The following is a 27,947-nucleotide window of genomic DNA, read 5'->3' on the forward strand; positions in this document are numbered from 1 at the left end:
CATTGACTCAGTACTGGTACTCCTTATATATAGTCTAGTTATTACCTCAACTACCTGGTACCCCTGCACATTGACTCAGTACTGGTACTCCTTATAGCCTCATTATTGTTATTTCATTGTGTTACTATTTCCTTTTTTTATTTAGCTAATTTTTCTTACTTTTTAACTGCATTGTTGGGAAAGGGCTCGTTAGTAAGCATTTCACGGTAAAGTGTACACCTGTTGTATTCAGCGCATGTGAGAAATATAATTTGATTTGAAGGTCATTGGCAGAAACACGTCATTGGCTCTAACGGTCGTCTCGTGCCGAACAGCGCATGCTTGGATGTTGAAGCACTGTGGCTAGGAAAAACACCCTAGAAAGGCAGTAACCTAGGTAGAAACCTAGAGAGGAACCAGGCTCTGAGGGGTTGCCAGTCCTCTTCTGGCTGTGCCGGGTGGAGGTTATAAGAGTACATGCCCATTAAGGCCAGATCGTTCTTCAAGATGTTCAAATTTCATAGATGACCAGCAGGGTCAAATAATAATCACAGTGGTTATAGTGGTTGCAACAGGTCAGCATCTCAGGAGTAAATGTCAGTTGCCTTTTCATAGTCGAGCATTCAGATGTCGAGACAGCAGGTGTGGCAGAGAGAGAGAGAGAGAGAGAGAGAGAGAGAGAGAGAGAGAGAGAGAGAGAGAGAGAGAGAGAGAGAGAGAGAGAGAGAGAGAGAGGGAGAGAGCTACAGGTAAAAAAAAATAACCTGGCTGATGTTGACAAGCATATGCCTATTTAGTTCATATCCAATTTATTAATATTTGATTCATTGATTGAAATTACGACCCCATCCTCAGTAGCCTATTCCAGCAGGCTACTGGGCAACAGAAGCACTTCCTACCTCAACATCGTCTTGCTGTTCATGTCAAATAAATTAGTCTGTCTACTTGAACTAAGCAAGCTGCTAAATCATTCAGCTTACATCTTGCCTACATCTTGCCCAGGCTACTGGAGGCTGTCTGAAATAAGATGTAGGCCAATCAGGGGCTATGTTTTGGCCTAGTTTTCAGGCCTTGTGGGTGGGTTTTGAGGAGTCATTGGGCTAGAAAAGTAATTGCATTAAATCACCTGACTGTTTGGATGTGTCTGTTAGTAAATGTTTTATTTCTAAGAGATCATGAGTAAAAGAGAATAATGTACGTTCAATAATTAGTTGTCACTGTGTTCACCATAACCAACATGCTGCATCTCTGTTTAGGGGTCAGTGGTCTAAAATGAGTCTCTCTGGGGAACATGACACCAAAGCTAAGAGGTGAGCTGACAATATTGTTTAAGGATTTATATTACAAAATGCTATATAGGAGAAAATAAAATCACATGTGTGTTTTTTCATCAGAAATGATTACTAATGGGTACCTTCAATATAACTATTGTAGATTTGAGATGTGATTTAAAACCATTGTTTAGCTGGAATGTATTGTTCGTATCCTGTATATTTGACTGCGATACGTAGTTGACTCACCTAGCTACCTTAAGATGAATGCATTTACAGATGCCATATCTTAATTTGACCCAGTTTCTCACAGCAGGAACATAATCCTGCAGCAATAGCAAATGTGTTTTTTTAGGTGGATTATAATTAAGGGATATTTTCTGTAGGGGTTGATACATTTGTCCTCAGGGAAAATCAAGTCTGACATTTTAAAGTGGAAATTACCCACTTTTGTCAAGGCTGAGGTGTATGTGGTGTGGGAGTCAGGCCAGGACACCGAAGCTTAGTCCAACAAAGTTTACTGGTGAAACTACAAGGCAAAGACACAGTAAACGGCCTCAAGAAAAACAGAGGCGAGCTATACGCAAACTATGCGTAAAACAAAAAACAATGAAACAGAGACAAAACACGCAGCACTACGGACAGGCGAAAAACAACACACAACCTAACCAATACAACACAGGCAACTTATAGAACACGTAATCAGACACAAACGGACACAGGTGTAACAGACAGACAAAAGCAATCACACATAAAAACATTCAACGGTGGCAGCTAGTACTCCGGGGACGACGAACGCCGAAGCCTGCCCGAACTAGGAGGAGGAGCAGCCTCGGCAGGATCCGTGACAACTTTAGACACCTTTATAAAGCCTTGTAGTGGTTTAATCATTTCTTTAAACAATAAAAGCTAATTTACCAACATTTCTGAAAATGGATATATAGCGTTTTGGAATGAAACTCTTGTTTCCCCATCTGAGCTCAGAGTAGATGAGAGACGTAATGTTTGTCTCTGTTGTGTTGAAGCCCAATCAAGCAGGAGAGACCAGCCTCCCCTGTACCCAGCTGTGTGTCCATGAAGAGTGACCAGTCTATGGCTGAACCTATATGGTTTAGAGAGGGAGACTTTTCTGCTGAACAAAGGTAAGATGAACTCATGGGTCATGGTCAGTGAGTTAAACAACACTGTCTCTAGTCATTTCTCCTCTCCCATTTTCCCATTTCTTTTTATTGTTTTCATAATCCATAGGTTAATCCTTTTTTTCAATTTTCATAGTCCTGAAACAATATTAAACAAACACAACATTCCCTCCCTGTGTGTGTGTGTGTGTGTGTGTGTGTGTGTGTGTGTGTGTGTGTGTGTGTGTGTGTGTGTGAGCACTCCCTGGATGAGGAGATGTAATCTCTATCCTGATTGCCTAGTCACTTTTAACCCTACCTACATGTACATATTACCTCAATTACCTCAACTACCTGGTACCCCTGCACATTGACTCAGTACTGGTACTCCTTGTATATAGTCTAGTTATTACCTCAACTACCTGGTACCCCTGTACATTGACTCAGTACTGGTACTCCTTGTATATAGTCTAGTTATTACCTCAACTACCTGGTACCCCTGCACATTGACTCAGTACTGGTACTCCTTGTATATAGTCTAGTTATTACCTCAACTACCTGGTACCCCTGCACATTGACTCAGTACTGGTACTCCTTGTATATAGTCTAGTTATTACCTCAACTACCTGGTACCCCTGCACATTGACTCAGTACTGGTACTCCTTGTATATAGTCTAGTTATTACCTCAACTTCCTGGTACCCTGCACATTGACTCAGTACTGGTACTCCTTATAGCCTCATTATTGTTATTTTATTATGTTACTATTTCCTTTTTTTATTTAGCTAATTTTTGTTACTTTTTAAAGGGAAAGGGCTCGTAAGTAAGAATTTCACGGTAAAGTGTACCACTGTTGTATTCGGTGCATGTGACATACAATTTCATTTGATTGAATTTGAAGGTCATGCGTAAAAACATGTCATCAGGTCGAGCAGTCGTCTCATGCCGAACGGTCGTCTCACGCCGAACTGCGCATGTGCAGGCCGTCAAATCAAAGGCACTCCTTCGATATAAAGTTGTTTTTGACTAACATGAAAACGTGTCAGTTTGTCACTTTCACAAGGTTGAAGTAATAATGTGTTCAACTACTAAAGACAGAACATTTATAAAATGAACAAATCAATCAATCCAAATTAGATTTGTCACATGCTCCTAATACAACAGGTGTAGACCTTACTGTGAAATGCTTACTTACGAGCCCTTAACCAACAATGCTGAGTTAAAAAATGTTTTACTAACAACTAAGGAAGTCATTTTTACTTATTTGACTTCTCAAACCCTAAACCCTGGCCTGGTCTGCTTCATATGCGTACCACAATTATATATTTTTTTACATCAGCAGTTGTCACAAAGTGCTTGTATAGAAACCCAGTCTAAAACCCCAAAGAGCAAGCAATGCAGATGTAGAAGCACGGTGGCTAGGAAAAACTCCATAGAAAGGCAGCAACCTAGGAAGAAACCTAGAGAGGAACCAGGCTCTGAGGGGAGGCCAGTCCTCTTCTGGCTGTGCTGGGGGGAGGTTATAAGAGGATATGGCCATTAAGTACAGATCGTTCTTCAAGATGTTCAAATGTTCATAGATGACTTGCAGGGTCAAATAATAATCACTGTTGTTATAGTGGTTGCAACACGTCAGCACCTCAGGAGTAAATGTCAGTTGGCTTTTCATAGCCGAGCATTCAGAGGTCAAGACAGCAGGTGTTGTAGAGAGAGAGAAGGAGAGGGAGAGAGAGAGAGGGTCGAAACAGCAGGTTTGGGACAAGGTCGCACATCCGGTGAACAGGTCAGAGTTCCAGATCCGCAGGCAGACCAGCAGAAACTGGATCAGTCACGTCCGGTGGAGCATGTGTCGATACTGATAGGATCGAAAGAAGGGGAGTGCTGCTCTCGGATCAGTTTTCTCCATTAAAATCTTTCCTTAACATTATAATTATTTCACAATACTGACCACGGATCAGCTTCTAGAAAGATATGACTACCTACGGCTGCAAATATTGAGGTAGTTTATTCTAATGCTTACACAATAAAAATGCACTAAATCACAGATTTGGCACATCATTGGGCACATGTTAGGCTACACATCATGAAATATATTGAGACAATTTACAGACAGTAGCCTACAGGTAGCAAAATAAAACTAAATATATTGAACATGGAATATATTTCAATATGATTGAAATAGGCCTATAGCCTACTGTTTATATTTTAATGCAGTCATCTCGGTTTTCATTTGATGTCAGAAGGCGACGGTGAAATGCGGTAGGCGAAGTCAAACGCAGGACACAGAGCTTACTGGAAACGTACTTTACTAGAAAGTAACCAGAGCAGAAAACCATCTCCATACAAGGAGGAAAACAACCCGCACACTGACACTGTCGAAGACGAATACAATAACACACAACACACAATGCACGACAGAGGGTTAAATAGGGGAAACAATACAACATAATGGGAAACAGGTGTACACAATCAGGACAAAACAAGTCAAACACCGAAACATAGATCGGTGGCAGCTAGTACTCCGGGGACGACGAACGCCGAAGCCTGCCCGAGCAAGGAGGAGGAGCAGCCTCGGCTGATTCCCGTGACAGTACCCCCCCCTTGACGCGCGGCTCCAGCCGTGCGCCGACCCCGGCCTCGGGGACGGCCAGGAGGACACGGAGCAGGGCTAGTCGGATGACTCCGGTGGAAGTCCCTCAACATGGAGGGATCTAGAATGTCCCTCCTGGGGACCCAGCACCATTCCTCCGGACCGTACCCCTCCTACTCCACGAGATACTGCAGGCCCCCCGTCCGACGCCTCGAATCCAAGATGGAACGGACTGAGTACGCCGGAGCCCCCTCGATGTCCAACGGGGGCGGAGGAGCCTCTCGTACCTCATTCTCCTGGAGTGGACCAGCCACCACCGGCCTGAGGAGAGACACATGGAACGAGGGGTTAATGCGATAATACCTGGGCAGTTGTTACCTATAACATACCTCGTTCAATCTCCTCAGGACTTTAAAGGGCCCCACAAACCGCCGACCCAGCTTCCGGCAGGGCAGGCGAAGGGGCAGGTTTCGGGTCGAGAGCCAGACCTGGTCTCCTGGTGCGTACACCGGAGCCTCACTGCAGTGGCGATCGGCGCTCGCCTTTTGCCGCCTGATGGCACGCTGCAGATGGACATGCGCAGCTTTCCAAGTTTCCTCCGAGCGCCGAAACCACTCGTCCACCGCAGGGGCCTCGGTCTGGCTCTGATGCCAAGGTGCCAGAACCGGCTGATAACCTAACACACACTGGAAAGGCGTCAGGTTAGTGGACGAATGGCGGAGGGAGTTTTGGGCTATCTCTGCCCAGGGAATATATCCCGACCACTCCTCTTGCCGGTCCTGGCAATATGACCTCAGAAACCTACCCACATCCTGGTTAACTCTCTCCACCTGCCAATTACTTTCGGGGTGAAAACCTGAGGTAAGGCTAATCGAGACCCCCAGACGTTCCATAAATGCCCTCCAGACTAGAGGTGAACTGGGGACCCCGATCAGACACTATATCCTCAGGCACCCCATAGTGCCGGAAGACATGTGTAAACAGGGCCTCAGCAGTTTGTAGGGCAGTAGGGAGACCTGACAGGGGAATGAGACGGCAGGCTTTAGAAAACCGATCCACAATGACCAAGATCGTAGTGTTCCCCTGGGAGGGGGGAAGGTCCGTGACAAAATCCACCGAGAGGTGAGACCACGGCCGTTGTGGAACGGGTAGGGGTTGTAACTTCCCCCTGGGCAGGTGTCTAGGCGCCTTACACTGGGCGCACACCGAGCAGGAGGAAACATAAACCCTCACGTCCTTGGCTAAGGTTGGCCACCAGTACTTCCCGCTAAGACAGTGCACCGTCCGACCAATACCAGGATGACCAGAGGAGGGTGACGTGTGAGCCCAGTATATCAACCGGTCGCGAACCTCGAGCGGCACGTACCTCCGACCCTCTGGACACTGTGGAGGAGTAGGGTCGGAACGTAACGCCCGCTCGATTTCCGCATCCATCTCCCACACCACCGGCACCACTAAACAAGACTCCAGGAGTATGGGAGTGGGCTCAATGGACCTCTCCTCTGTGTCATATAGTCAGGACAGGGCGTCTGCCTTAGCGTTCTGGGACCCTGGTATATAGGTGAGCTTAAAGACAAAGCGGGAAAGAAACATTGACCACCTTGCCTGGCGAGGATTCAGCCTCCTCGCTGCCCGGATGTACTCCAGGTTACGATGGTCAGTCAGAATGAGAAAAGGGTGTTTAGCCCCCTCAAGCCAATGTCTCCACACCTTCAGGGCTTGAACCACAGCCAGCAGCTCCCTATCCCCCACGTCATAATTGCGCTCCGCCGGACTGAGCTTCTTAGAATAGAAAGCACAGGGGCGGAGTTTAGGTGGCGTACCCGAGCGCTGAGACAGCACAGCGCCGATCCCAGCCTCGGAAGCGTCCACCTCCACCTGGAATGCCAAAGAGGGATCCGGATGCGCCAGCACCGGAGCCGAGGTAAACAGGTCCTTCAGACGTTTAAATGCCCTATCCGCCTCAGCTGACCACTGCAGGCGCACCGGACCCCCCTTTAGCAGAGAGGTAATGGGAGCTGCTACCTGTCCAAAGCCCAGGATAAACCTCCGGATGCACCTCCTTTACCGTGGTGGGAGTCTGCCAATTACGCACGGCAGAAACGCGGTCAATCTCCATCTCTACCCCTGACGCGGACAACCGATGTCCCAGGAAGGAGATGGGACTCCTGGAAGAACAGACATTTCTCCGCCTTCGCATACAGGTCATGCTCCAACAGTCTACCATGCACTCGCCGCACCAGGGACACATGCTCGGCTCGTGTAGCGGAATATATTAGGATGTCATCAATATATACCACAACACCCTGTCCATGCAAGTCCCGAAAAATCTCGTCCACAAATGATTGGAAGACTGAAGGAGCATTCATTAATCCGTATGGCATGACGAGGTACTCATAGTGACCCGAGATGGTACTAAATGCTGTCTTCCACTCATCTCCCTCCCTAATGCGTACCAGATTGTACGCGCTCCTGAGATCTAATTTTGTGAAGAATCGCGCCCCGTGTAATGACTCCGTCATGCTAGCAATCAGAGGAAGAGGATAGCTGTATTTGATGGTGATCTGACCACGGTAATCAATACACGGGCGTAAACCCCCATCCTTCTTCTTCACAACAAAGAAACTCGAGGAAGCAGGGGAAGTAGACGGCCGTATGTACCCCTGTCTCAAAGATTCGGTGACGTAGGTTTCCATAGCGGCCGTCTCCTCTTGAGACAGAGGGTACACGTGACTACGTGGAAGCGCAGCGCCTACCTGGAGGTCTATCGCACAATCCCCCTGTCGATGAGGTGGTAATTGAATCGGCATACTCAGGTGGAATGTGCAAGGCGGGAACTTGGTTCGGGCTTTCCACCGTCGTTGCCCCTACGGAAACACCTACACACCGCCCAGTACACTGATCAGACCATCCCTGGAGAGCTCTCTGCTGCCATGAAATGTTGGGGTCATGAGCTGTTAACCAGGGAAGCCCCAACACCACGGGACACGCAGGAGAATCAATCAAATACAAACGTACTATCTCCTCATGACCCTCCTGCGTTTTCATCCGGAGAGGTGCCGTGACCTCCCTAATTAACCCAGACCCCAACGGGCGTCTATCTAGGGCATGAATGGGGAAGGGCACATCAACAGGTACGATAGGAATCCCTAACTTATAGGTGAACTGGCAATCGATAAAATTCCCAGCTGCGCCTGAATCTACTAGCGCCTTATGCTGGGAGTGAGGAGAAACCTTGGGAAACACCACTTTAATACACATATGATCAGCAGAGAGCTCTGGGTAAGTTGGGTGCCTACTCACCTGGAATGACTCATCAGTACGTCGCCCACTGCCTCGATTCCTAGGAGACCCTCCCCAGCACCGACCAGCAGTGTGTCCTCTGCGGCCACAGTTGGTGCAGGGGACGGCCTCCCTCCTGGTCTCCCTCCTGGTCTCCCTAGCACCAGCACCCCCGAGCTCCATAGGGGTCGGCTCGGAAGTGCTGGGGGATGGAATGGACGGCCCCGAATCCGGGTGTCCGTGGGTAGCCAACAGGGTATCCAGGCGAATCGACATGTCCACCAGTTGGTCAAAGCTGAGGTTGGTGTCCCTGCAGGCTAATTCCCGACACACGTCCTCCCGCAGGCTGCATCTGTAGTGGTCGATGAGGGCCCTCTCAATCCATCCCGTGTTGGCTGCTAGCGTCCGGAAGTCCAGCGCGAACTCCTGCGCGCTCCACCTCCCCTGTCTAAGGTGGAATAGACGCTCACCCGCCGCTTTACCCTCTGGGGGATGATCGAATACTGCCCGGAAGCGGCGGGTGAACTCCGTATAGCTGACCGTAGCGGCGTCTATCCCACCCCATTCGGCGTTGGCCCATTCCAGCGCCTTGCCGGACAGATAGGAGATGAGGGCGGACACGCTCTCGTATCCCGAGGGCACCGGGTGGATGGTTGCCAGGTAGAGTTCTACTTGGAGCAGGAAACCCTGACACCCGGCTGCGGTGCCATCATAAGCCCTCGGGAGCGAGAGCCGAATCCCACTGGACTCCGGAGAAGGACCGATGGGTATGGCTGATGGTGGTGGTATCGTAGGATGAGGTGTGGGCAAACCTCCACTCTCCCATCGCCTCAAGGTGTCCATCACCCCTTGGATGGTGGTGCCATGGTGCTGGATCACGGCCTCTTGTTGGGTTACACGCTCCTCCAGTGCTTCCCTGAGCGCGGACGATCCTGCTGACTCCATCTGATGGTGTGTTATTCTGTCAGAAGGCGACGGTGAAATGCGGTAGGCGAAGTCAAACGCAGGACACAGAGCTTACTGGAAACGTACTTTACTAGAAAGTAACCAGAGCAGAAAACCATCTCCATACAAGGAGGAAAACAACCCGCACACTGACACTGTCGAAGCAGGGCAGGACAGAGGGTTAAATAGGGGAAACAATACAACATAATGGGAAACAGGTGTACACAATCAGGACAAAACAAGTCAAACACCGAAACATAGATCGGTGGCAGCTAGTACTCCGGGGACGACGAACGCCGAAACCTGCCCGAGCAAGGAGGAGGAGCAGCCTCGGCTGATTCCGTGACATTTGAAGCATAATTTGTGTAGTTCCCTTGTTTGCATCAATTGCAAAGACATTTGCAACTTTGTATTTGTAGTCAACTTTGTTCTGAATTTATCTGCGGTGACAAAGAGACGGATAAACCATGTGATTCTATGTTTAGCGGAGATCTTCTGTGTATAACGTGACGCGGGAGGGCAAAAAAGCATCTAACGACGCACTTGGCTGTTCTACAAGTGGTCTGAGGCAGGTGTTAGATTACGAGGGTTTTCAAGTGCAACGTTAATAACGATGGTTTTGGGAAACAGCTCAGAGATTTAACAATGCTCCTAAGAAGATTCTAATGATGAACTTGGCCTTAAAATGCTTTTGGAAAACCGGACCCTGAATAAAAAACATCTGCTAAATGACTAAAATATCAAATATAAATGTTTTACATACAGATCTCATATTACTGTATTGAATTATTATTTTACAATATTTAAATATTGATGTCACAAGTGTATCATTTGTACAGTTCTTTATTAAAAATGTAGTTATTTGTTACATTTAACTGTGTAAAATCTAGCATTACTACTTATTTCTCTGAGAGTTAATTAGATATATAGCATTTTGCAAAAAAAAAAACTTTGTCTCTGAAATGAAGCCATTAAGTGAATTATTTTAATCAAACACATGCCTGTCATTGAACAACACCTTGCCATGATTAGCTAGTGAGAAAACACAACCATTTATTTGATAATTTCTTTAAACAATAGAAGCTAATTTACGAACATTTCTGAAAATGGATATATAGCATTTTGGAATGAAACTCTTGTTTCCCCATCTGAGCTCAGAGTAGATGAGAGATGTAATGTTTGTCTCTGTTGTGTTGAAGCCCAATCAAGCAGGAGAGACCAGCCTCCCCTGTACCCAGCTGTGTGTCCATGAAGAGTGACCGGTCTATGACTGAACCTCTAAAGTTTAGAGAGGGATACTTTTCTACTGAACAAAGGTAAGAAGAACTCATGGGTCATGGTCAGTGAGTTAAACAACACTGTCTCTAGTCATTTCTCCTCTCCCATTTTCCCATTTCTTTTTGTTGTTTTCATAATCCATAGGCTAAACCTTTTTTCAATTTTCATAGTCCTGAAACAATACTAAACCAACACTACATTCCCTCTGTGTGTGTGTGTGTGTGTGTGTGTGTGTGTGTGTGTGTGTGTGTGTGTGTGTGTGTGTGTGTGTGTGTGTGTGTGTGTGTGTGTGTGCACTCCCTGGATGACGAAATGTCATCTCATGTTTTGTCCACAGAAACCAACAGGAGAGATCAGAGTCAGAGATTGTCAGTGGTCAGTCTTCCCAGAGTCATCAAACAGACCTGGCCTCCATATTCAGTGTATGTGGTCATGTTATGTACATTTGTTTTTGTTTACCTCAAGTAAAGTTGATCTGTCAATCATTCATTAATGTGTTAATGAGAAAGCATTTCTTCTCTTGCTTAACTTATTTACTTGATTTATTTCAGTTGCTTGAAGAGAATATTATGACGTTTGTGAAGAACGAGCTGAAGATGTTCAAGAGGATTCTTAGTCCAGAACTCCCAGAAGGCTTTGAGAGTCAGAAGCAGGATAAGGAAGTGGTGGATGCTGAAGATGAGAAGCAGGAGAGCAGTGCCAGAGAGGGGGCTCTGAAGATCACACTGCACGTCCTGAGGAAAATGAACCAGAAGGAGCTTGCTGACACACTGGAGAAAAGTAAGAGCTGTCTGCCTCATGTTGAATGCTGTTTTAGAACATTTAAAAGCTGTAGCTAAAGTACAGCTAAAGTAGCTGTGTAACTCAATGATATTGTAGCAGCCTTAACACAACACCTAGTGACCTCATCAAGTAGCAGCGGGGATGTGTTGTGTTGTGTTGTGTTGTGTTGTGGTTGTGTTGTGTTGTGTTGTGTTGAGAGAGAGAGAGAGAGAGAGAGAGAGAGAGAGAGAGAGAGAGAGAGAGAGAGAGAGAGAGAGAGAGAGAGAGAGAGAGAGAGAGAGAGAGAGAGAGAGAGAGAGAGAGAGAGAGAGAGAGAGAGAGAGAGAGAGAGAGAGAGAGAGAGAGAGAGAGAGAGAGAGAGAGAGAGAGAGAGAGAGAGAGAGAGAGAGAGAGAGAGATCAGTCACACCAGTCTGTAATATTTCTTCATTCAGATGAGCTTGCTGTGATTTGCCAACGTGGACTCAAATCTAATCTAAAGAAGAAGTTTCAATGTGTATTTGAGGGGATCGCTAAACAAGGAAACCCAACACTTCTCAATAACATCTACACAGAGCTCTACATCACAGAGGGTGGAACAGGAGAGGTCAATAATGAACATGAGTTCAGACAGATTGAGACAACAACCAGGAAACAAGCAAGACCAGAGACTGCAATCAAATGTAACGACATCTTCAAACCCTTAACTGGACAAGACAAACTTATCAGAACTGTGCTGACAAAGGGAGTCGCTGGCATTGGAAAAACAGTCTCTGTGCAGAAGTTCATTCTGGACTGGGCTGAAGGAAAAGCAAATCAGGATGTCCAATTTGTATTTTCATTCCCTTTTCGGGAGCTGAATTTGATGAAAGAGGAAGAACACACTTTCGTTGAACTTCTCAATCACTTCTCAATGGAAACCAAAGAATCAAGGATCTCCAACTACGACAAGTACAAAGTTCTGTTCATCTTTGATGGTCTGGATGAGTGCCGACTGCCCCTAGACTTCCAGAAGAACAAGATCTGTTGTGACGTCACAAAGTCAACCTCAGTGGATGTTCTGCTGACAAATCTCATCAAGGGAAATCTGCTTCCCTCTGCTCTCCTCTGGATAACTACCCGACCTGCAGCAGCCAATAAAATCCCTTCAGGGTGTGTTCACCAGGTGACAGAGGTACAAGGGTTCAATGACCCACAGAAGGAGGAGTACTTCAGGAAGAGATTCAGTGATGAGGACCTGGCCAGCAGAATCATCTCACACATAAAGACATCAAGGAGCCTCCACATCATGTGCCATATTCCAGTCTTCTGTTGGATTTCTGCAACAGTCCTTGAACACATGTTGAGTACAGACAAGATAGAAGAGATGCCCAAGACTCTGACTGAGATGTACTCACACCTTGTGGAGTTTCATACCAAACAGAAGAATGAAAAGTATCTTGGGAAAGAAGAGACAGCGCCACACTGGAATAAAGAGAGCATTCTGTCACTGGGAAAACTGGCTTTTCAACAGCTTGTGAATGGCAATCTGATTTTCTATGGAAATGACCTGAAAGAGGCTGGCATTGATGTCAATGAAGCCTCAGTGTACTCAGGATTGTGCACACAGATCTTTAAAGAGGAATGTGGGCTGTACCAGGAGAAGGTGTACTGCTTCGTGCATCTGAGCATTCAGGAGTTTCTGGCTGCTGTATATGTGTTCCTCTCATTCATCAACAACAACGAGAATCTAATGGCCAAACCTCAATCAACATCCAGCAACTTTTTTGCTCTGTTCAGAGACAAGCCTGAAGTTACTTTCTACAAGAGTGCTGTGGATAAAGCCTTACAAAGTGAGACGGGAAACCTGGACCTGTTCCTCCGCTTCCTTCTGGGCCTCTCACTGGAGTCCAATCAGAAGCACTTACGAGGTCTACTGACAAAGACAAGAAGCAGCTCACCGAGCCATGAAGAAACAGTCAAGTACATCAAGGAGAAGATCAGGGAGAATCCCTCTCCAGAGAGGTGCATCAATCTGTTCCACTGTCTGAATGAACTGAATGACCATTCTCTAGTGAAGGAGATCCAAAGCTACCTGAGATCAGGAAGTCTCTCAAAAGCCAAACTCTCACCTGCACAGTGGTCAGCTCTGGTCTTTGTGTTGCTGACTTCAGAAAAGGAGCTGGATGTGTTTGACCTGAATAAATACTCCAGATCAGAGGAAGGTCTTCTGAGGCTGCTGCCAGTGGTCAAAGCCTCCAGAGCTGCTCTGTGAGTACATAAAATGTCATTTAAGTACTAATCATCAGGAAGAAATATTCAATTTAGAGAAAAATATGTATTAGAATATGTATATAATATATAATATTAAATTGAAAAACTTACTGAATCAGTGCATTGGTGTTCACATTAGTATAACATTATAACCATACAATTCTAGGAGATGGAAGATTAATCTATATGTTGTTTGAGAGAATAAACCAAATGCATCTGCCATTGTCCTTCTACACTACTGGTGTTAAATTAACAGTGTGTTTGTGAAATCATGATGATCTCTTTGCAGGCTGTCAGGCTGTGGAGTCACAGAGAAAGGCTGTGCTTCTCTGGTCTCAGCTCTGAAGTCAAACCCCTCACACCTGAGAGAGCTGGATCTGAGTAACAATGACCTGAAGGATTCAGGAGTGAAGCTGCTCTCTGCTGGACTGGGGAATCCCCACTGTAAACTGGAGACTCTGAGGTCAGTATTCCTGTAGTTGGTCAAAAAGTGATAACTGTTCACCAGATCCACATGTGTTTACCAGGCACACATAGTCCACACCATATGTGTTTGGACAGTGAAGCTTACAGTTTTACATTTGATGCTATGTTCCAGCATTTTGGATTTGAGATAGAATGTTTCATATTAGGCGACAGTACAGAATGTCACCTTTTATTTGAGGTTAATGGTGAGAGGTTAGCATGTTTTGTTGTAGCCTCTGTAACTTTCTCATTCATTATTATTCATGATTCATTCATGATTTTTCTTAATCATGTCATTATCAGGATTAATTTAGTAGTGTTTAGAAACATGTTATCTACCCACTTAGAAAGTAAATTACTCAAAACCAAAGAATAGCAGTGTGGTTTTAAAATGATTATATTTTTCTCTCTACAAGCAATACTTTGATAATTTGTTATTTCTAATAATGATAAATCCATTTATGAATAGATATGGCAGGTTTCAGGACACTGATATATCTGAAAATGTTTAAATAATATACTGCCACATTTTTCACCACCAAAGAATAGCAGTGTGGTTTTAATATGATTTGACTCTTTGCAGGCTGTCAGGCTGTCTAGTCACAGAGGAAGGCTGTTCTTCTCTGGTCTCAACTCTGAAGTCAAACCCCTCACACCTGAGAGAGCTGGATCTGAGCTACAATGACCTGAAGGATTCAGGAGTGAAGCTGCTCTCTGCTGGACTGGAGGATCCACACTGCAGACTGGAGACTCTGAGGTCAGTATTCCTGTAGTTGGTCAATAAGTGATAACTGTTCACCAGATCCACAATGAACACACACACACTGGACACACACTGGACACACACACATACTGGACACCCACACAATACACACACACACACAGTGGACACACACACACTAGACACACACACAAACACACACACTGGACACACACTCATTGGACAACACACACACACACACTGGACACACACACAAACACACACTGGACACACACACAAACACACACACTGGACACACACTCATTGGACAACACACACACACACTGGACACACACACAAACACACACTGGACACACACACATACACACACACACTGGAGACACACACACATGCAATGATTAATTTAGTAGTGTTTAGAAACATGTTATCTACTGTTAATAATTATACATTCATTCATTTATATAAAGTACCAGTCAAACATTTGGACACACCTACTCATTCAAGGGTTTTTCTTTATTTTTACTATTTTTTACATTGTAGAATAATAGTGAAGACATCAAAACTTTGAAATAACACATATGGAATCATGTAGTAACCAAAGAAGTGTTAAACAAATTAAAATATGTTTTATATTTGAGATTCTTCAAATAGCCACCCTTTGCCTTGATGACAGCTTTGCACACTCTTGACATTCTCTCAACCAGCTTCACCTGGAATGCTTTTCCAACGGTCTTGAAAGAGTTCCCACATATGCTGAGCACTTGTTGGCTGCTTTTCCTTCACTCTGCGTTCCAACTCATCCCAAACCACCTCAATTGGGTTGAGGTCGGGTGATTGTGGAGGCCAGGTCATCTGATGCAGCACTCCATCACTCTCCTTGGTCAGATAGCCCTTACACAGCCTGGAGGTGTGTTGGGTCATTGTCCTATTGAAAAACAAATGATAGTCCCACTAAGCGCAAACCAGATGGGATGGCGTATCGCTGCAGAATGCTGTGGTAGCCATGCTGGTTAAGTGTGCCTTGAATTCTAAATAATTCACAGACAGTGTCACCAGCAAAGCACCCCCACACCATAACACCTCCTCCTCCATGCTTCACGGTGGGTACCACACATGCAGAGATCATCCGTTCCCCTACTCTGCGTCTCACAAAGACATGGCGGTTGGAACCAAAAATCTCAAATTTGGACCCATCAGACCAATGGACAGATTTCCACCGGTCTAATGTCCATTGCTCATGTTTCTTGGCCAAAGCAAGTCTCTTTCTTCTACAATGTAAAAATTAGTTTTAAATGTAAAAAATACATTTGAATGAGTAGGTGTGTTCAAACTTTTGACTGGTAGAGTATACAGTTGAAGTTGGAAGTTAACATACACTTAGGTTGGAGTCATTAAAACTTGTTTTTCAACCACTCCACAAATGTCTTGTTAACAAACTCTAGTGTTGGCAAGTCGGTTAGGACATCTACGTTGTGCATGACACAAGTAATTTTTCCAACAATTGTTTACAGACAGATTATTTCACTTATAATTCACTTCATCACAATTCCAGTGGGTCAGAAGTTTACATACACTAAGTTGACTGTGCCTTTAAACAGCTTGGAAAATTCCAGAAAATGATGTCATGGCTTTAGAAGCTTCTGATAGGCTAATTGACATCATTTGAGTCAATTGGAGGTGTACCTGTGGATGTATTTCAAGGCCTACCTTCAACCTCAGTGCCTCTTTGCTTGACATCATGGGAAAATCAAAAGAAATCAGCAAAGACCTCAGAAATAGAATTGTAGACCTCCACAAGTCTGGTTCATCCTTGGAAGCAATTTTTGCCAAACGCCTGAAGGTACCACGTTCATCTGTACAAACAATAGTACGCAAGTATTAACACCATGGGACCACGCTGCCGTCATACTGCTCAGGAAGGAGATGTGTTCTGTCTCCTAGAGATTAACGTACTTTGGTGCGAAAAGTGCAAATCAATCCCAGAACAACAGCAAAGGACCTTGTGAAGATGATGGAGGAAACAGGTACAAAAGTATCTATTTCCACAGTAAAACAAGTCCTATATTTACCTTTTAGCAGACGCTCTTATCCAGAGCGACTTACAGTTAGTGAGTGCATACATTTTTCATACTGGCCCCCCGTGGGAATGTAACCCACAACCCTGGCGTTGCAAGCGCCATGCTCTACCAACTGATGTACAGGAGGCCTATATAAACAGGTATAAATGTATCTATATCCACAGTAAAACGAGTCCTATATCGACATAACCTGAAAGGCCGCTCAACAAGGAAGAAGCCACTGCTCCAAAACCGACATAAAAAAGCCAGACTACGGTTTGCAACTGTACATTGGGACAAAGATCGTACTTTTTTGAGAAATGTCCTCTGGTCTGATGAAACAAAAATATAACTGTTTGGCCATAATGACCATCGTTATGTTTGGAAGAAAAAGGGGGATGCTTGCAAGCCGAAGAACACCATCCCAACCATGAAGCACGGGGGTGGCAGCATCATGCTGTGGGGGTGCTTTGCTGCAGGAGGGCCTGGTGCACTTCACAAAATAGATGGCATCATGAGGAACGAAAATATTATGTGGATATATTGAAGCAACATCTCAAGACATTAGTCAGGAAGTTAAAGCTTGGTCGCAAATGGGTCTTCCAAAAGGAAAATGACCCCAAGCATACTTCCAAAGTTGTGGCAAAATGGCTTAAGGACAAAAAAGTCAAGGTATTGTAGTGGCCATCACAAAGCCCTGACCTCAATCCTATAGAATATTTGTGGGCCAAAATTCTGAAAAAGCGTGTGCGAGCAAGGAGGCTTACAAACTTGACTCAGTTACACCAGGTCTGTCAGGAGGAATGGGCCAACATTCACCCAACTTATTGTGGGAAGCTTGTGGAAGGCTACACGAAACATTTGACCCAAGTTAAACAATTTAAAGGCAATGCTACCAAATACTAATTGAGTGCATGTAAACTTCTGACCCACTGGGAATGTGATGAAAGAAATAAAAGCTGAAATAAATCATTCTCTCTACTATTATTCTGACATTTCACATTCTTAAAATAAAGTGGTGATCCTAACTGACCTAAGACAGGGAATCTTTACTACGATTAAATGTCAGGAATGATGAAAAACTGAGTTTGAATGTATTTGGTTAAGGTGTATGTAAACTTCCGACTTCAACTGTATATACATATATGAATAGATATTCCAGGTTTCAGGACTCTGATGTATCTGAAAATGTTGAAAAAACATATAGCAGTGTGATTTTAATAGGATTGTATTCTTGCAGGCTGTCAGGCTGTCTAGTCACAGACAGAGGCTGTGCTTCTCTGGTCTCAGCTCTGAAGTCAAACCCCTCACATCTGAGAGAGCTGGACCTGAGTAACAATGACCTGAAGGATTCAGGAGTGAAGCTGCTCTCTGTTGGACTGGGGAATCCCCACTGTAAACTGGAGACTCTGAGGTCAGTATTCCTGTAGTTGGTCAACAAGTGATAACTGTTCACCAGATCCACATGTGTTTACCAGGCAAACATAGTCCACACCATATGTGTTTGGACAGTGAAGCTTACAGTTTTACATTTGGTGCTATGCTCCAGCATTTTGGATTTGAGATGTAATGTTTCATATTATGCAACAGTACAGAATGTCACCTTTTATTAGAGGGTATTCATACATATCTGTGTTACTGTTTGGAAATGAAAGCACTTTATGTGTCTAGTTCTCCCATTTGAAAAAGTCGTAATAATTTGGATATATTCACTTATATTGTATTAAAGTAGTCATAAGTTTAGTATTTGGTCCCATATTCCTAACCTGCAGTGATTACATCAAGCTTGTGATTCTACAAACTTGTTGAATACATTTGCAGTTTGACTTGGTTGTGTTTTGGATTATGTTTTTCCCAATAGAAACTGAATGGTGAATAATGTCCTGTCATTTTGGAGTCACTTCACTTGTATTGTCAGTAAGAATAGAAGATGTTTCTGAACACTTCTAAATTCATGTGGATGCTACCATGATTATGAATAATCATATGAATGAATCGTGAATAATGATGAATGAGAAAGTTACAGAGGAACAAGTATCCTACCCCCTCTGTTATTGGTAATGGTGAGAGGTTAGCATGTTTTGTTGTAGCCTCTGTAACTTTCTCATGCATTATTATTCTTGATTCATTCATGATTTTTCTTAATTATGGCATCATCAGGATTAATTCAGTAGTGTTTAGAAACATGTTATCTACTCACTTAGACAGAAAATTACTCCAGTCATCATCCACCATTCAGTTACTATTGGGCAAAACATAACCCAAAACACAACCAAAACAAACTATAAATGCAACCAACGAGTTTGGAACAAAATACTAAACTTTGAAATACTTTAATACACTGTAAGTGAATTGGTCAGAATACTTATGACTTCTTCAAATAGGGGGACTAGATACATAAAGTGCTTTTACTTTTCTAAATGGTGAAACAGATATGTATGGAAATACCCTCAAATAAAAGGTGACATTATATACTGTCACCTCATATGAAACATTTGATCTCAAATCCAAAATGCTGGAGTATAGAGCCACATTTAAAATGTTAGCTTCACTGTCAAAATAGATATGGTGTTAACTGTATACTCAATACAATCCAAATCTGATACCTCACTGTCTGTCTTTTGACTGATTCTGCTTTTTAAACTGCTCTGGTCAGTCTACTCAAATATTTATTCTTTTATATTTTTCTATCTACAAGCAATACTTCGATAATTTGTAATTTCTAATAATGATACATTAATTTATGAATAGATATGGCAGGTTTCAGGACACTGATATATCTGAATATGTTGAAAACATATACTGCCACTATTTTCACCACCAAAGACTAGCAGTGTGGTTTTAATATGATTTGACTATTTGCAGGCTGTCAGGCTGTGGAGTCACAGAGAAAGGCTGTGCTTCTCTGGTCTCAGCTCTGAAGTCAAACCCCTCACACCTGAGAGAGCAGGACCTGAGTAACAATGACCTGAAGGATTCAGGAGTGAAGCTGCTCTCTGCTGTCCTGGGGAATCCCCACTGTAAACTGGAGACTCTGAGGTCAGTATTCCTGTAGTTGGTCAACAAGTAATAACTGTTCACCAGATCCACATGTGTTTACCAGGCACACATAGTCCACACCATATGTGTTTGGACAGTGAAGCTTACAGTTTTACATTTGGTGCTATGCTCCAGCATTTTGGATTTGAGATAGAATGTTTCATATTAGGCCACAGTACAGAATGTCACCTTTTATTTGATGTTAATGGTGAGAGGTTAGTATGTTTTGTTGTAGCCTCTGTAACTTTCTCATTCATTATTATTCATGATTCATTCATGATTTTTCTTAATCATGGCATCATCAGGATTCATTCAGTAGTGTTTAGAAACATGTTATCTACCCACTTAGACAGAAGATTAATCCAGTCATCATCCACCATTCAGTTACTATTGGACAAATCATAACCCAAAACACACGCAAAACAAACTGCAAATGCAACCAACAAGTTTGGGACCAAATACTAAACTTTTGACTACTTTAATACACTATAGGTGAATTGGTCAGTATACTTATGACTTCTTGAAATGGGGGGACTAGATACATAAAGTGCTTTCATTTCTAAATGGTGAAACATATGTATGAAAATACCCTCAAATAAAAGGTGACATTATATACTGTCACCTCATATGAAACATTTGATCTCAAATCCAAAATGCTGGAGTACAGAGCCACATTTAAAATGTTAGCTTCACTGTCAAAATAGATATGGTGTGGACTGTATACTCAATACAATCTAAATCTGATACCTCACTGTCTGTCTTTTGACTGATACTGCTTTTTAAACGGCTCTGGTCAGTCTACTAAAATATTTGTACGTTATATTTTTCTCTCTACAAGCAATACTTTGATCATTGGTAATTTCCAATAATCATACATTCATTAATTTATAAATAGATATGGCAGGTTTCAGGACACTGATATATCTGAAAATGTTGAAAAAATATACTGCCACTATTTTCACCACCAAAGAATAGCAGTGTGGTTTTAATAGGATTTTAATATTTGCAGGCTGTCAGGCTGTCTAGTCACAGACAGAGGCTGTGCTTCTCTGGTCTCAGCTCTGAAGTCAAACCCCTCACACCTGAGAGAGCTGGATCTGAGTAACAATGACCTGAAGGATTCAGGAGTGAAGCTGCTCTCTGCTGTCCTGGGGAATCCCCACTGTAAACTGGAGACTCTGAGGTCAGTATTCCTGTAGTTGGTCAACAAGTGATAACTGTTCACCAGATCCACATGTGTTTACCAGGCACACATAGTCCACACCATATGTGTTTGGACAGTGAAGCTTACAGTTTTACAGTGGTGTGAAAAAGTGTTTGCCCACTTTCTGATTTCTTATTTGTTTGCATGTTTGTCACACTTAAATGTTTCAGATCATCAAACAAATTTAAATATTAGTCAAAGATAACACAAGTAAACACAAAATGCAGTTTTGAAATGAAGGTTGTTATTATTAAGGGAAAACAAAATCCAAACCCACATGGCCCTGTGTGAAAAAGTGATTGCCCCCTACAACCTAATAACTGGTTGGGCCACCCTTAGCAGCAACAACTGCAATCAAACATTTGAATTCCAATGAAGTTTTTATAGCGCTGTGGAGGAATTTTGGCCCACTCATCTTTGCAGAATTGTTGTAATTCAGCCACATTGGAGGGTTTTCGAGCATGAACTGCCTTTTTAAGGTCATGCCACAGCATCTCAATAGGATTCAGGTCAGGACTTTGACTAGGCCACTCCAAAGTCTTCATTTTGTTTTTCTTCAGCCATTCAGAGGTGAACTTGCTGGTGTGTTTTGGATCATTGTCCTGCTGCAGAATCCAAGTTTGCTTCAGCTTGAGGTCTCGAACAGATGGCCGGACATTCTCCTTCAGGATTTTTTGGTAGACAGCAGAATTCATGGTTCTATTTATCACAGCAAGTCTTCCAGGTCCTGAAGCAGCAAAACAGGCCCAGACCATCACACTACCACCACCATATTTTACTGTTGGTATGATGTTCTTTTTCTGAAATGCGGTGTTACTTTTACGCCAGATGTAATGGGACACACACCTTCCAAAAAGTTCAACTTTTGTCTCGTCAGTCCACAGAGTATTTTCCCTAAGGTCTTGGGGATCATCAATATGTTTTCTGGCAAAAACGAGACGAGCCTTAATGGTTTTTTTGCTCAGCAGTGGTTTTCGTCTTGGAACTCTGCCATGCAGGCCATTTCTGCCCAGTCTCTTTCTTATGGTGGAGTCATGAACACTGACTTTAACTGAGTAAGTGAGGCCTGCAGCTCTTTGGATGTTGTTGTGGGGTCTTTTGTGACCTCTTGGATGAGTCGTCGCTACGCTCTTGGGGTCATTTTGGTCGGCCGGTCACTCCTGGGAAGGTTCACCACTGTTCCATGTTTTCGCCATTTGTGGATAATGGCTCTCACTGTGGTTCGCTGGAGTCCGAAAGCTTTAGAAATGGCTTTATAACCTTTTCCAGACTGATGGATCTCAATTACTTTCTTTCTCATTTGTTCCTGAATTTCTTTGGATCTCGGCATGATGTCTAGCTTTTGAGGATCTTTTGGTCTACTTAACTTTGTCAGGCAGGTCCTATTTAAGTGATTCCTTGATGGAGAACAGGTGTGCCAGTAATCAGGCCTGGGTGTGGCTAGAGGAATTGAACTCAGGTGTGATAAACCACAGTTGAGTTGTGTTATAACAGGGGGGGCAATCACTTTTTCACACAGGGCCATGTAGGTTTGGATTTTGTTTTTCCTTAATAATAACAACCTTCATTTCAAAACTGCATTTTGTGTTTACTTGTTATCTTTGACTAATATTTAAATTTGTTTGATGATCTGAAACATTTAAGTGTGACAAACATGCAAACAAATAATAAATCAGGAAGGGGGCAAAGACTTTTTCACACCACTGTATTTGTACTTTTATATTTGTCTCTCTACAAGCAATACTTTGATAATTTGTCATTTCTAATAATGATACATCCATTTATGAATAGATATGGCAGGTTTCAGGACACTGATATATCTGAATATGTTGTAAAAATATACTGCCACTATTTTCACCACCAAAGAATAGCAGTGTGGTTTTAATATGATTTGACTCTTTGCAGGCTGTCAGGCTGTCTAGTCACAGAGGAAGGCTGTGCTTCTCTGGTCTCAGCTCTGAAGTCAAACCCCTCACACCTGAGAGAGCTGGACCTGAGTAACAATGACCTGAAGGATTCAGGAGTGAAGCTGCTCTCTGCTGGACTGGGGAATCCCCACTGTAAACTGGAGACTCTGAGGTCAGTATTCCTGTAGTTGGTCAGCAAGTGATAACTGTTCACCAGATCCACATGTGTTTACCAGGCACACATAGTCCACACCATATGTGTTTGGACAGTGAAGTTTACAGTTTTACATTTGGTGCTATGCTCCAGCAATTTGGATTTGAGATATAATGTTTCATATCAGGCAACAGTACAGAATGTCACCTTTTATTTGATGTTAATGGTGAGAGGTTAGCATGTTTTGTTGTAGCCTCTGTAACTTTCTCACTCATAATTATTCATGAATAATTCATGATCTTTCTCAATCATGGCAGTCACAGGCTTGATTTAGTCATTGCATTCAAAGAATATGGGACCAAATACTAAACTTTTGACTACTTTAATACACTATAAGTTAATTGGTCAGAATACTTGACTTCTTGAAAAAGGGGGACTAGATACATAAAGGGCTTTTATTTTTCTAAATGTTGAAACAGATATGTATTAAAATAACCTCAAATTAAAGGTGACATTATATACTGTCACCTCATATAAAACATTTGATCTCAAATCCAAAATGCTGGAGTATAGAGCCACATTTAAAATGTTAGCTTTACTGTGAAAATAGATATGGTGTGGACTGTATACTCAATAAAATCTAAATCTGATACCTCACTGTCTGTCTTTTGACTGATACTGCTTTTTAAACTGCTCTGGTCAGTCTACTCAAATATTCGTACTATACATGTTTCTCTCTACAATCAATATATTATCATTTCTAATATTGAAACATTCATTAATTTATGAATATATATGGCAGGTTTCAGGACACTGATATATCAGAATATGTTGAAAAAATATATTGCCACTATTTTCACCACCAAAGAATAGCAGTGTGGTTTTAATATGATTTGACTCTTTGCAGGCTGACAGGCTGTCTAGTCACAGAGGAAGGCTGTGCTTCTCTGGTCTCAGCTCTGAAGTCAAACCCCTCACACCTGAGAGAGTTGGACCTGAGTAACAATGACCTGACGGATTCAGGAGTGAAGCTGCTCTCTGCTGGACTGGGGAATCCCCACTGTAAACTGGAGACTCTGAGGTCAGTATTCCTGTAGTTGGTCAACAAGTGATAACTGTTCACCAGATCCACATGTGTTTACCAGGCACACATAGTCCACACCATATGTGTTTGGACAGTGAAGCTTACAGTTTTACATTTGGTGCTATGCTCCAGCATTTTGGATTTGAGATAGAATGTTTCATATTAGGCAACAGTGTATAATGTCACCTTTTATTTTAGGTTTTTCATACATATCTGTTTTTCCGTTTAGATACGAAAGCATTTTATGTATCTAGTTCTCCCATTTGAAGAAGTCGTAATTATTTGGACAAATTCATTTAGTCATAAGTTTAGTATTTGGTCCCATATTCCTTACCTGCAGTGATTACATCAAGCTTGTGATTCTACAAACTTGTTGAATACATTTGCAGTTTGTCTTGGTTGTGTTTTGGATGATGTTTTTCCCTATAGAAACTGAATGGTGAATAATGTCCTGTCATTTTGGAGTCACTTCACTTGTATTGTCAGTAAGAATAGAAGATGTTTCTGAACACTTCTACATTCATGTGGATGCTACCATGATTATGAATAATCATGAATGAATCGTGAATGATGATTAATGAGAAAGTTACAGAGGAACAAGGATCATACCCCCTCTGTTATTGGTAATGGTGAGAGGTTAGCATGTTTTGTTGTAGCCTCTGTAACTCTCTCACTCATTATTATTCATGATTCATTCATGATATTTCTTAATCATAGCATCATCAGGATTAATTTAGTAGTGTTTAGAAACATGTTATCTACTCACTTAGACAGAAAATTACTCCAGTCATCATCCACCATTCAGTTACTATCGGGCAAAACATAACCCAAAACACAACCAAAACAAACTGCAAATGCAACCAACGAGTTTGGAACAAACTACAAAACGTTTGACTACTTTAATACACTATAAGTTAATTGGTCAGAATACTTATGACTTCTTCAAATAGGGGGACTAGATACATAAAGTCCTTTTATTTTTCTAAATGGTGAAACAGACATGTTTAAAGATAACCTCAAATGAAAAGTGACATTATATACTGTAACCTAATATGAAACATTTGATCTCAAATCCAATATGCTGGAGTATAGAGCCACATTTAAAATGTTAGCTCCACTGTCAAACTAGATATGGTGTGGACTGTATACTCAATACAATCTAAATCTGATACCTCACTGTCTGTCTTTTGACTGATACTGCTTTTTAAACTGCTCTGATCAGTCTACTCAAATATTTGTACTATACATGTTTCTCTCTACAAGCAATACTATGATAATTTCTAATAATGATACATTCATTTATGAATAGATATGGCAGGTTTCAGGACACTGATGTATCTGCAAATGTAGAAAAAAACATTCTGTCACTATTTTCACCACCAAAGAATAGCAGTGTGGTTTTAATATGATTTGACTCTTTGCAGGCTGTCAGGCTGTCTAGTCACAGAGGAAGGCTGTGCTTCTCTGGTCTCAGCTCTGAAGTCAAACCCCTCACACCTGAGAGAGCTGGACCTGAGCTACAATCACCCAGGAGACTCAGGAGTCAGACTGCTCTCTGCTGGACTGGAGGATCCACACTGCAGACTGGAGAAACTCAAGTTTGTAGAGGGTTTATATCAATGTTCATATCAGACATGTTGGAGTTATCAGGCTAGTTAAGACAAACATTCTGACCACCACTTGGACTAAGTTATATAAAGACTGTGTGTGTGAGTGTGTGTGTGTGTGTGGGTCCAGTGTATGTTTAGAAACATGTTATCTACTCACTTAGACAGAAAATTACTCCAGTCATCATCCACCATTCAGCTACCATTCAGTTACTATCTCAAAATAGGGTTACTTAATGTTAGATCCCTCACTTCAAAGGCAGTCATAGTCAATGAACTAATCACTGATCATAATCTTGATGTGATTGGCCTGACTGAAACATGGCTTAAGCCTGATGAATTTGCTGTGTTAAATGAGGCCTCACCTCCTGGTTACACTAGTGACCATATTCCCCGTGCATCCCGCAAAGGCGGAGGTGTTGCTAACATTTACGATAGCAAATTTCAATTTACAAAAAAAATAATGGCGTTTTCGTCTTTTGAGCTTCTAGTCATGAAATCTATGCAGCCTACTCAATCACTTTTTATAGCTACTGTTTACAGGCCTCCTGGGCCATATACAGCGTTCCTCTCTGAGTTTCCTGAATTCCTATCAGACCTTGTAGTCATAGCAGATCATATTCTAATTTTTGGTGATTTTAATATTCACATGGAGAAGTCCACAGACCCACTCCAAAAGTCTTTCGGAGCCATCATCGACTCAGTGGGTTTTGTCCAACATGTCTCTGGACCTACTCACTGCCACAGTCATACTCTGGACCTAGTTTTGTCCCATGGAATAAATGTTGTAGATCTTAATGTTTTTCCACAAAATCCTGGACTATCGGACCACCATTTTATTACGTTTGCAATCGCAACAAATAATCTGCTCAGACCCCAACCAAGGAGCATCAAAAGTCGTGCTATAAATTCTCAGACAACACAAAAATTCCTTGATGCCCTTCCAGACTCCTTCTGCCTACCCAAGGACGTCAGAGGACAAAAATCAGTTAACCACTTAACTGAGGAACTCAATTTAACCTTGCGCAATACCCTAGATGCAGTTGCACCCCTAAAAACGAAAAACATTTGTCATAAGAAACTAGCTCCCTGGTATACAGAAAATACCCGAGCTTTGAAGCAAGCTTCCAAGAAATTGGAACGGAAATGGCGCCACACCAAACTGGAAGTCTTCCGACTAGCTTGGAAAGACAGTACCGTGCAGTACCGAAGAGCCCTCACTGCTGCTCGATCATCCTACTTTTCCAACTTAATCGAGGAAAATAAGAACAATCCAAAATGTCTTTTTGATACTGTTGCAAAGCTAACTAAAAAGCAGCATTCCCCAAGAGAGGATGGCTTTCACTTCAGCAGTAATAAATTCATGAACTTCTTTGAGGAAAAGATCATGACCATTAGAAAGCAAATTACGGACTCCTCTTTGAATCTGCGTATTCCTCCAGGGCTTAGCTGTCCTGGATCTGCACAGCTCTGCGAGGGCCTGGGATCGGGAGAGACACTTAAGTGTTTTAGTACTATATCTCTTGACACAATGATGAAAATAATCATGGCCTCTAAACCTTCAAGCTGCATACTGGATCCTATTCCTACTAAACTGCTGAAGGAGCTGCTTCCTGTGCTTGGCCCTCCTATGTTGAACATAATAAACAGCTCTCTATCCACCGGATGTGTACCAAACTCACTAAAAGTGGCAGTGATAAAGCCTCTCTTGAAAAAGCCAAACCTTGACCCGGAAAATATAAAAAACTATCGGCCTATATCGAATCTTCCATTCCTCTCAAAAATTTTAGAAAAAGCTGTTGCGCAGCAACTCACTGCCTTTCTGAAGACAAACAATGTATACGAAATGCTTCAGTCTGGTTTTAGACCCCATCATAGCACTGAGACTGCACTTGTGAAGGTGGTAAATGACCTTTTAATGGCGTCAGACCGAGGCTCTGCATCTGTCCTCGTGCTACTAGACCTTAGTGCTGCCTTTGACACCATCGATCACCACATTCTTTTGGAGACACTGGAAACCCAAATTGGTCTACACGGACAAGTTCTGGCCTGGTTTAGATCTTACCTGTCGGAAAGATATCAGTTTGTCTCTGTGAATGGTCTGTCCTCCGACAAATCAACTGTACATTTCGGTGTTCCTCAAGGTTCCGTTTTAGGACCACTATTGTTTTCACTATATATTTTACCTCTTGGGGATGTTATTCGAAAACATAATGTTAACTTTCACTGCTAT

The 27,947-nt window shown here is 42.7% G+C and overlaps 1 protein-coding gene across 1 annotated transcript; it reads left to right on the forward strand.

The window, feature by feature from the left end:
- Positions 1-2,142: 2,142 nt before the first annotated feature.
- Positions 2,143-23,041, forward strand: LOC311125779 (NLR family CARD domain-containing protein 3-like; the record flags this gene model as incomplete). Its single annotated transcript, XM_084199811.1, has 10 exons — positions 2,143-2,392; positions 10,384-10,500; positions 10,800-10,884; positions 11,014-11,242; positions 11,679-13,420; positions 13,773-13,939; positions 17,960-18,133; positions 19,585-19,758; positions 20,768-20,941; positions 22,868-23,041. Coding segments are annotated over exons 1-10 (3,104 nt in total), but the record flags the coding sequence as incomplete, so codon positions are not given.
- Between the last annotated feature and the right edge of the window lie 4,906 nt (positions 23,042-27,947).

This window comes from Coregonus lavaretus, assembly GCF_964263955.1.
Source record: "Coregonus lavaretus genome assembly, contig: HAP1_SCAFFOLD_461, whole genome shotgun sequence".
Classification (NCBI taxonomy): Eukaryota; Metazoa; Chordata; class Actinopteri; order Salmoniformes; family Salmonidae; genus Coregonus; species Coregonus lavaretus.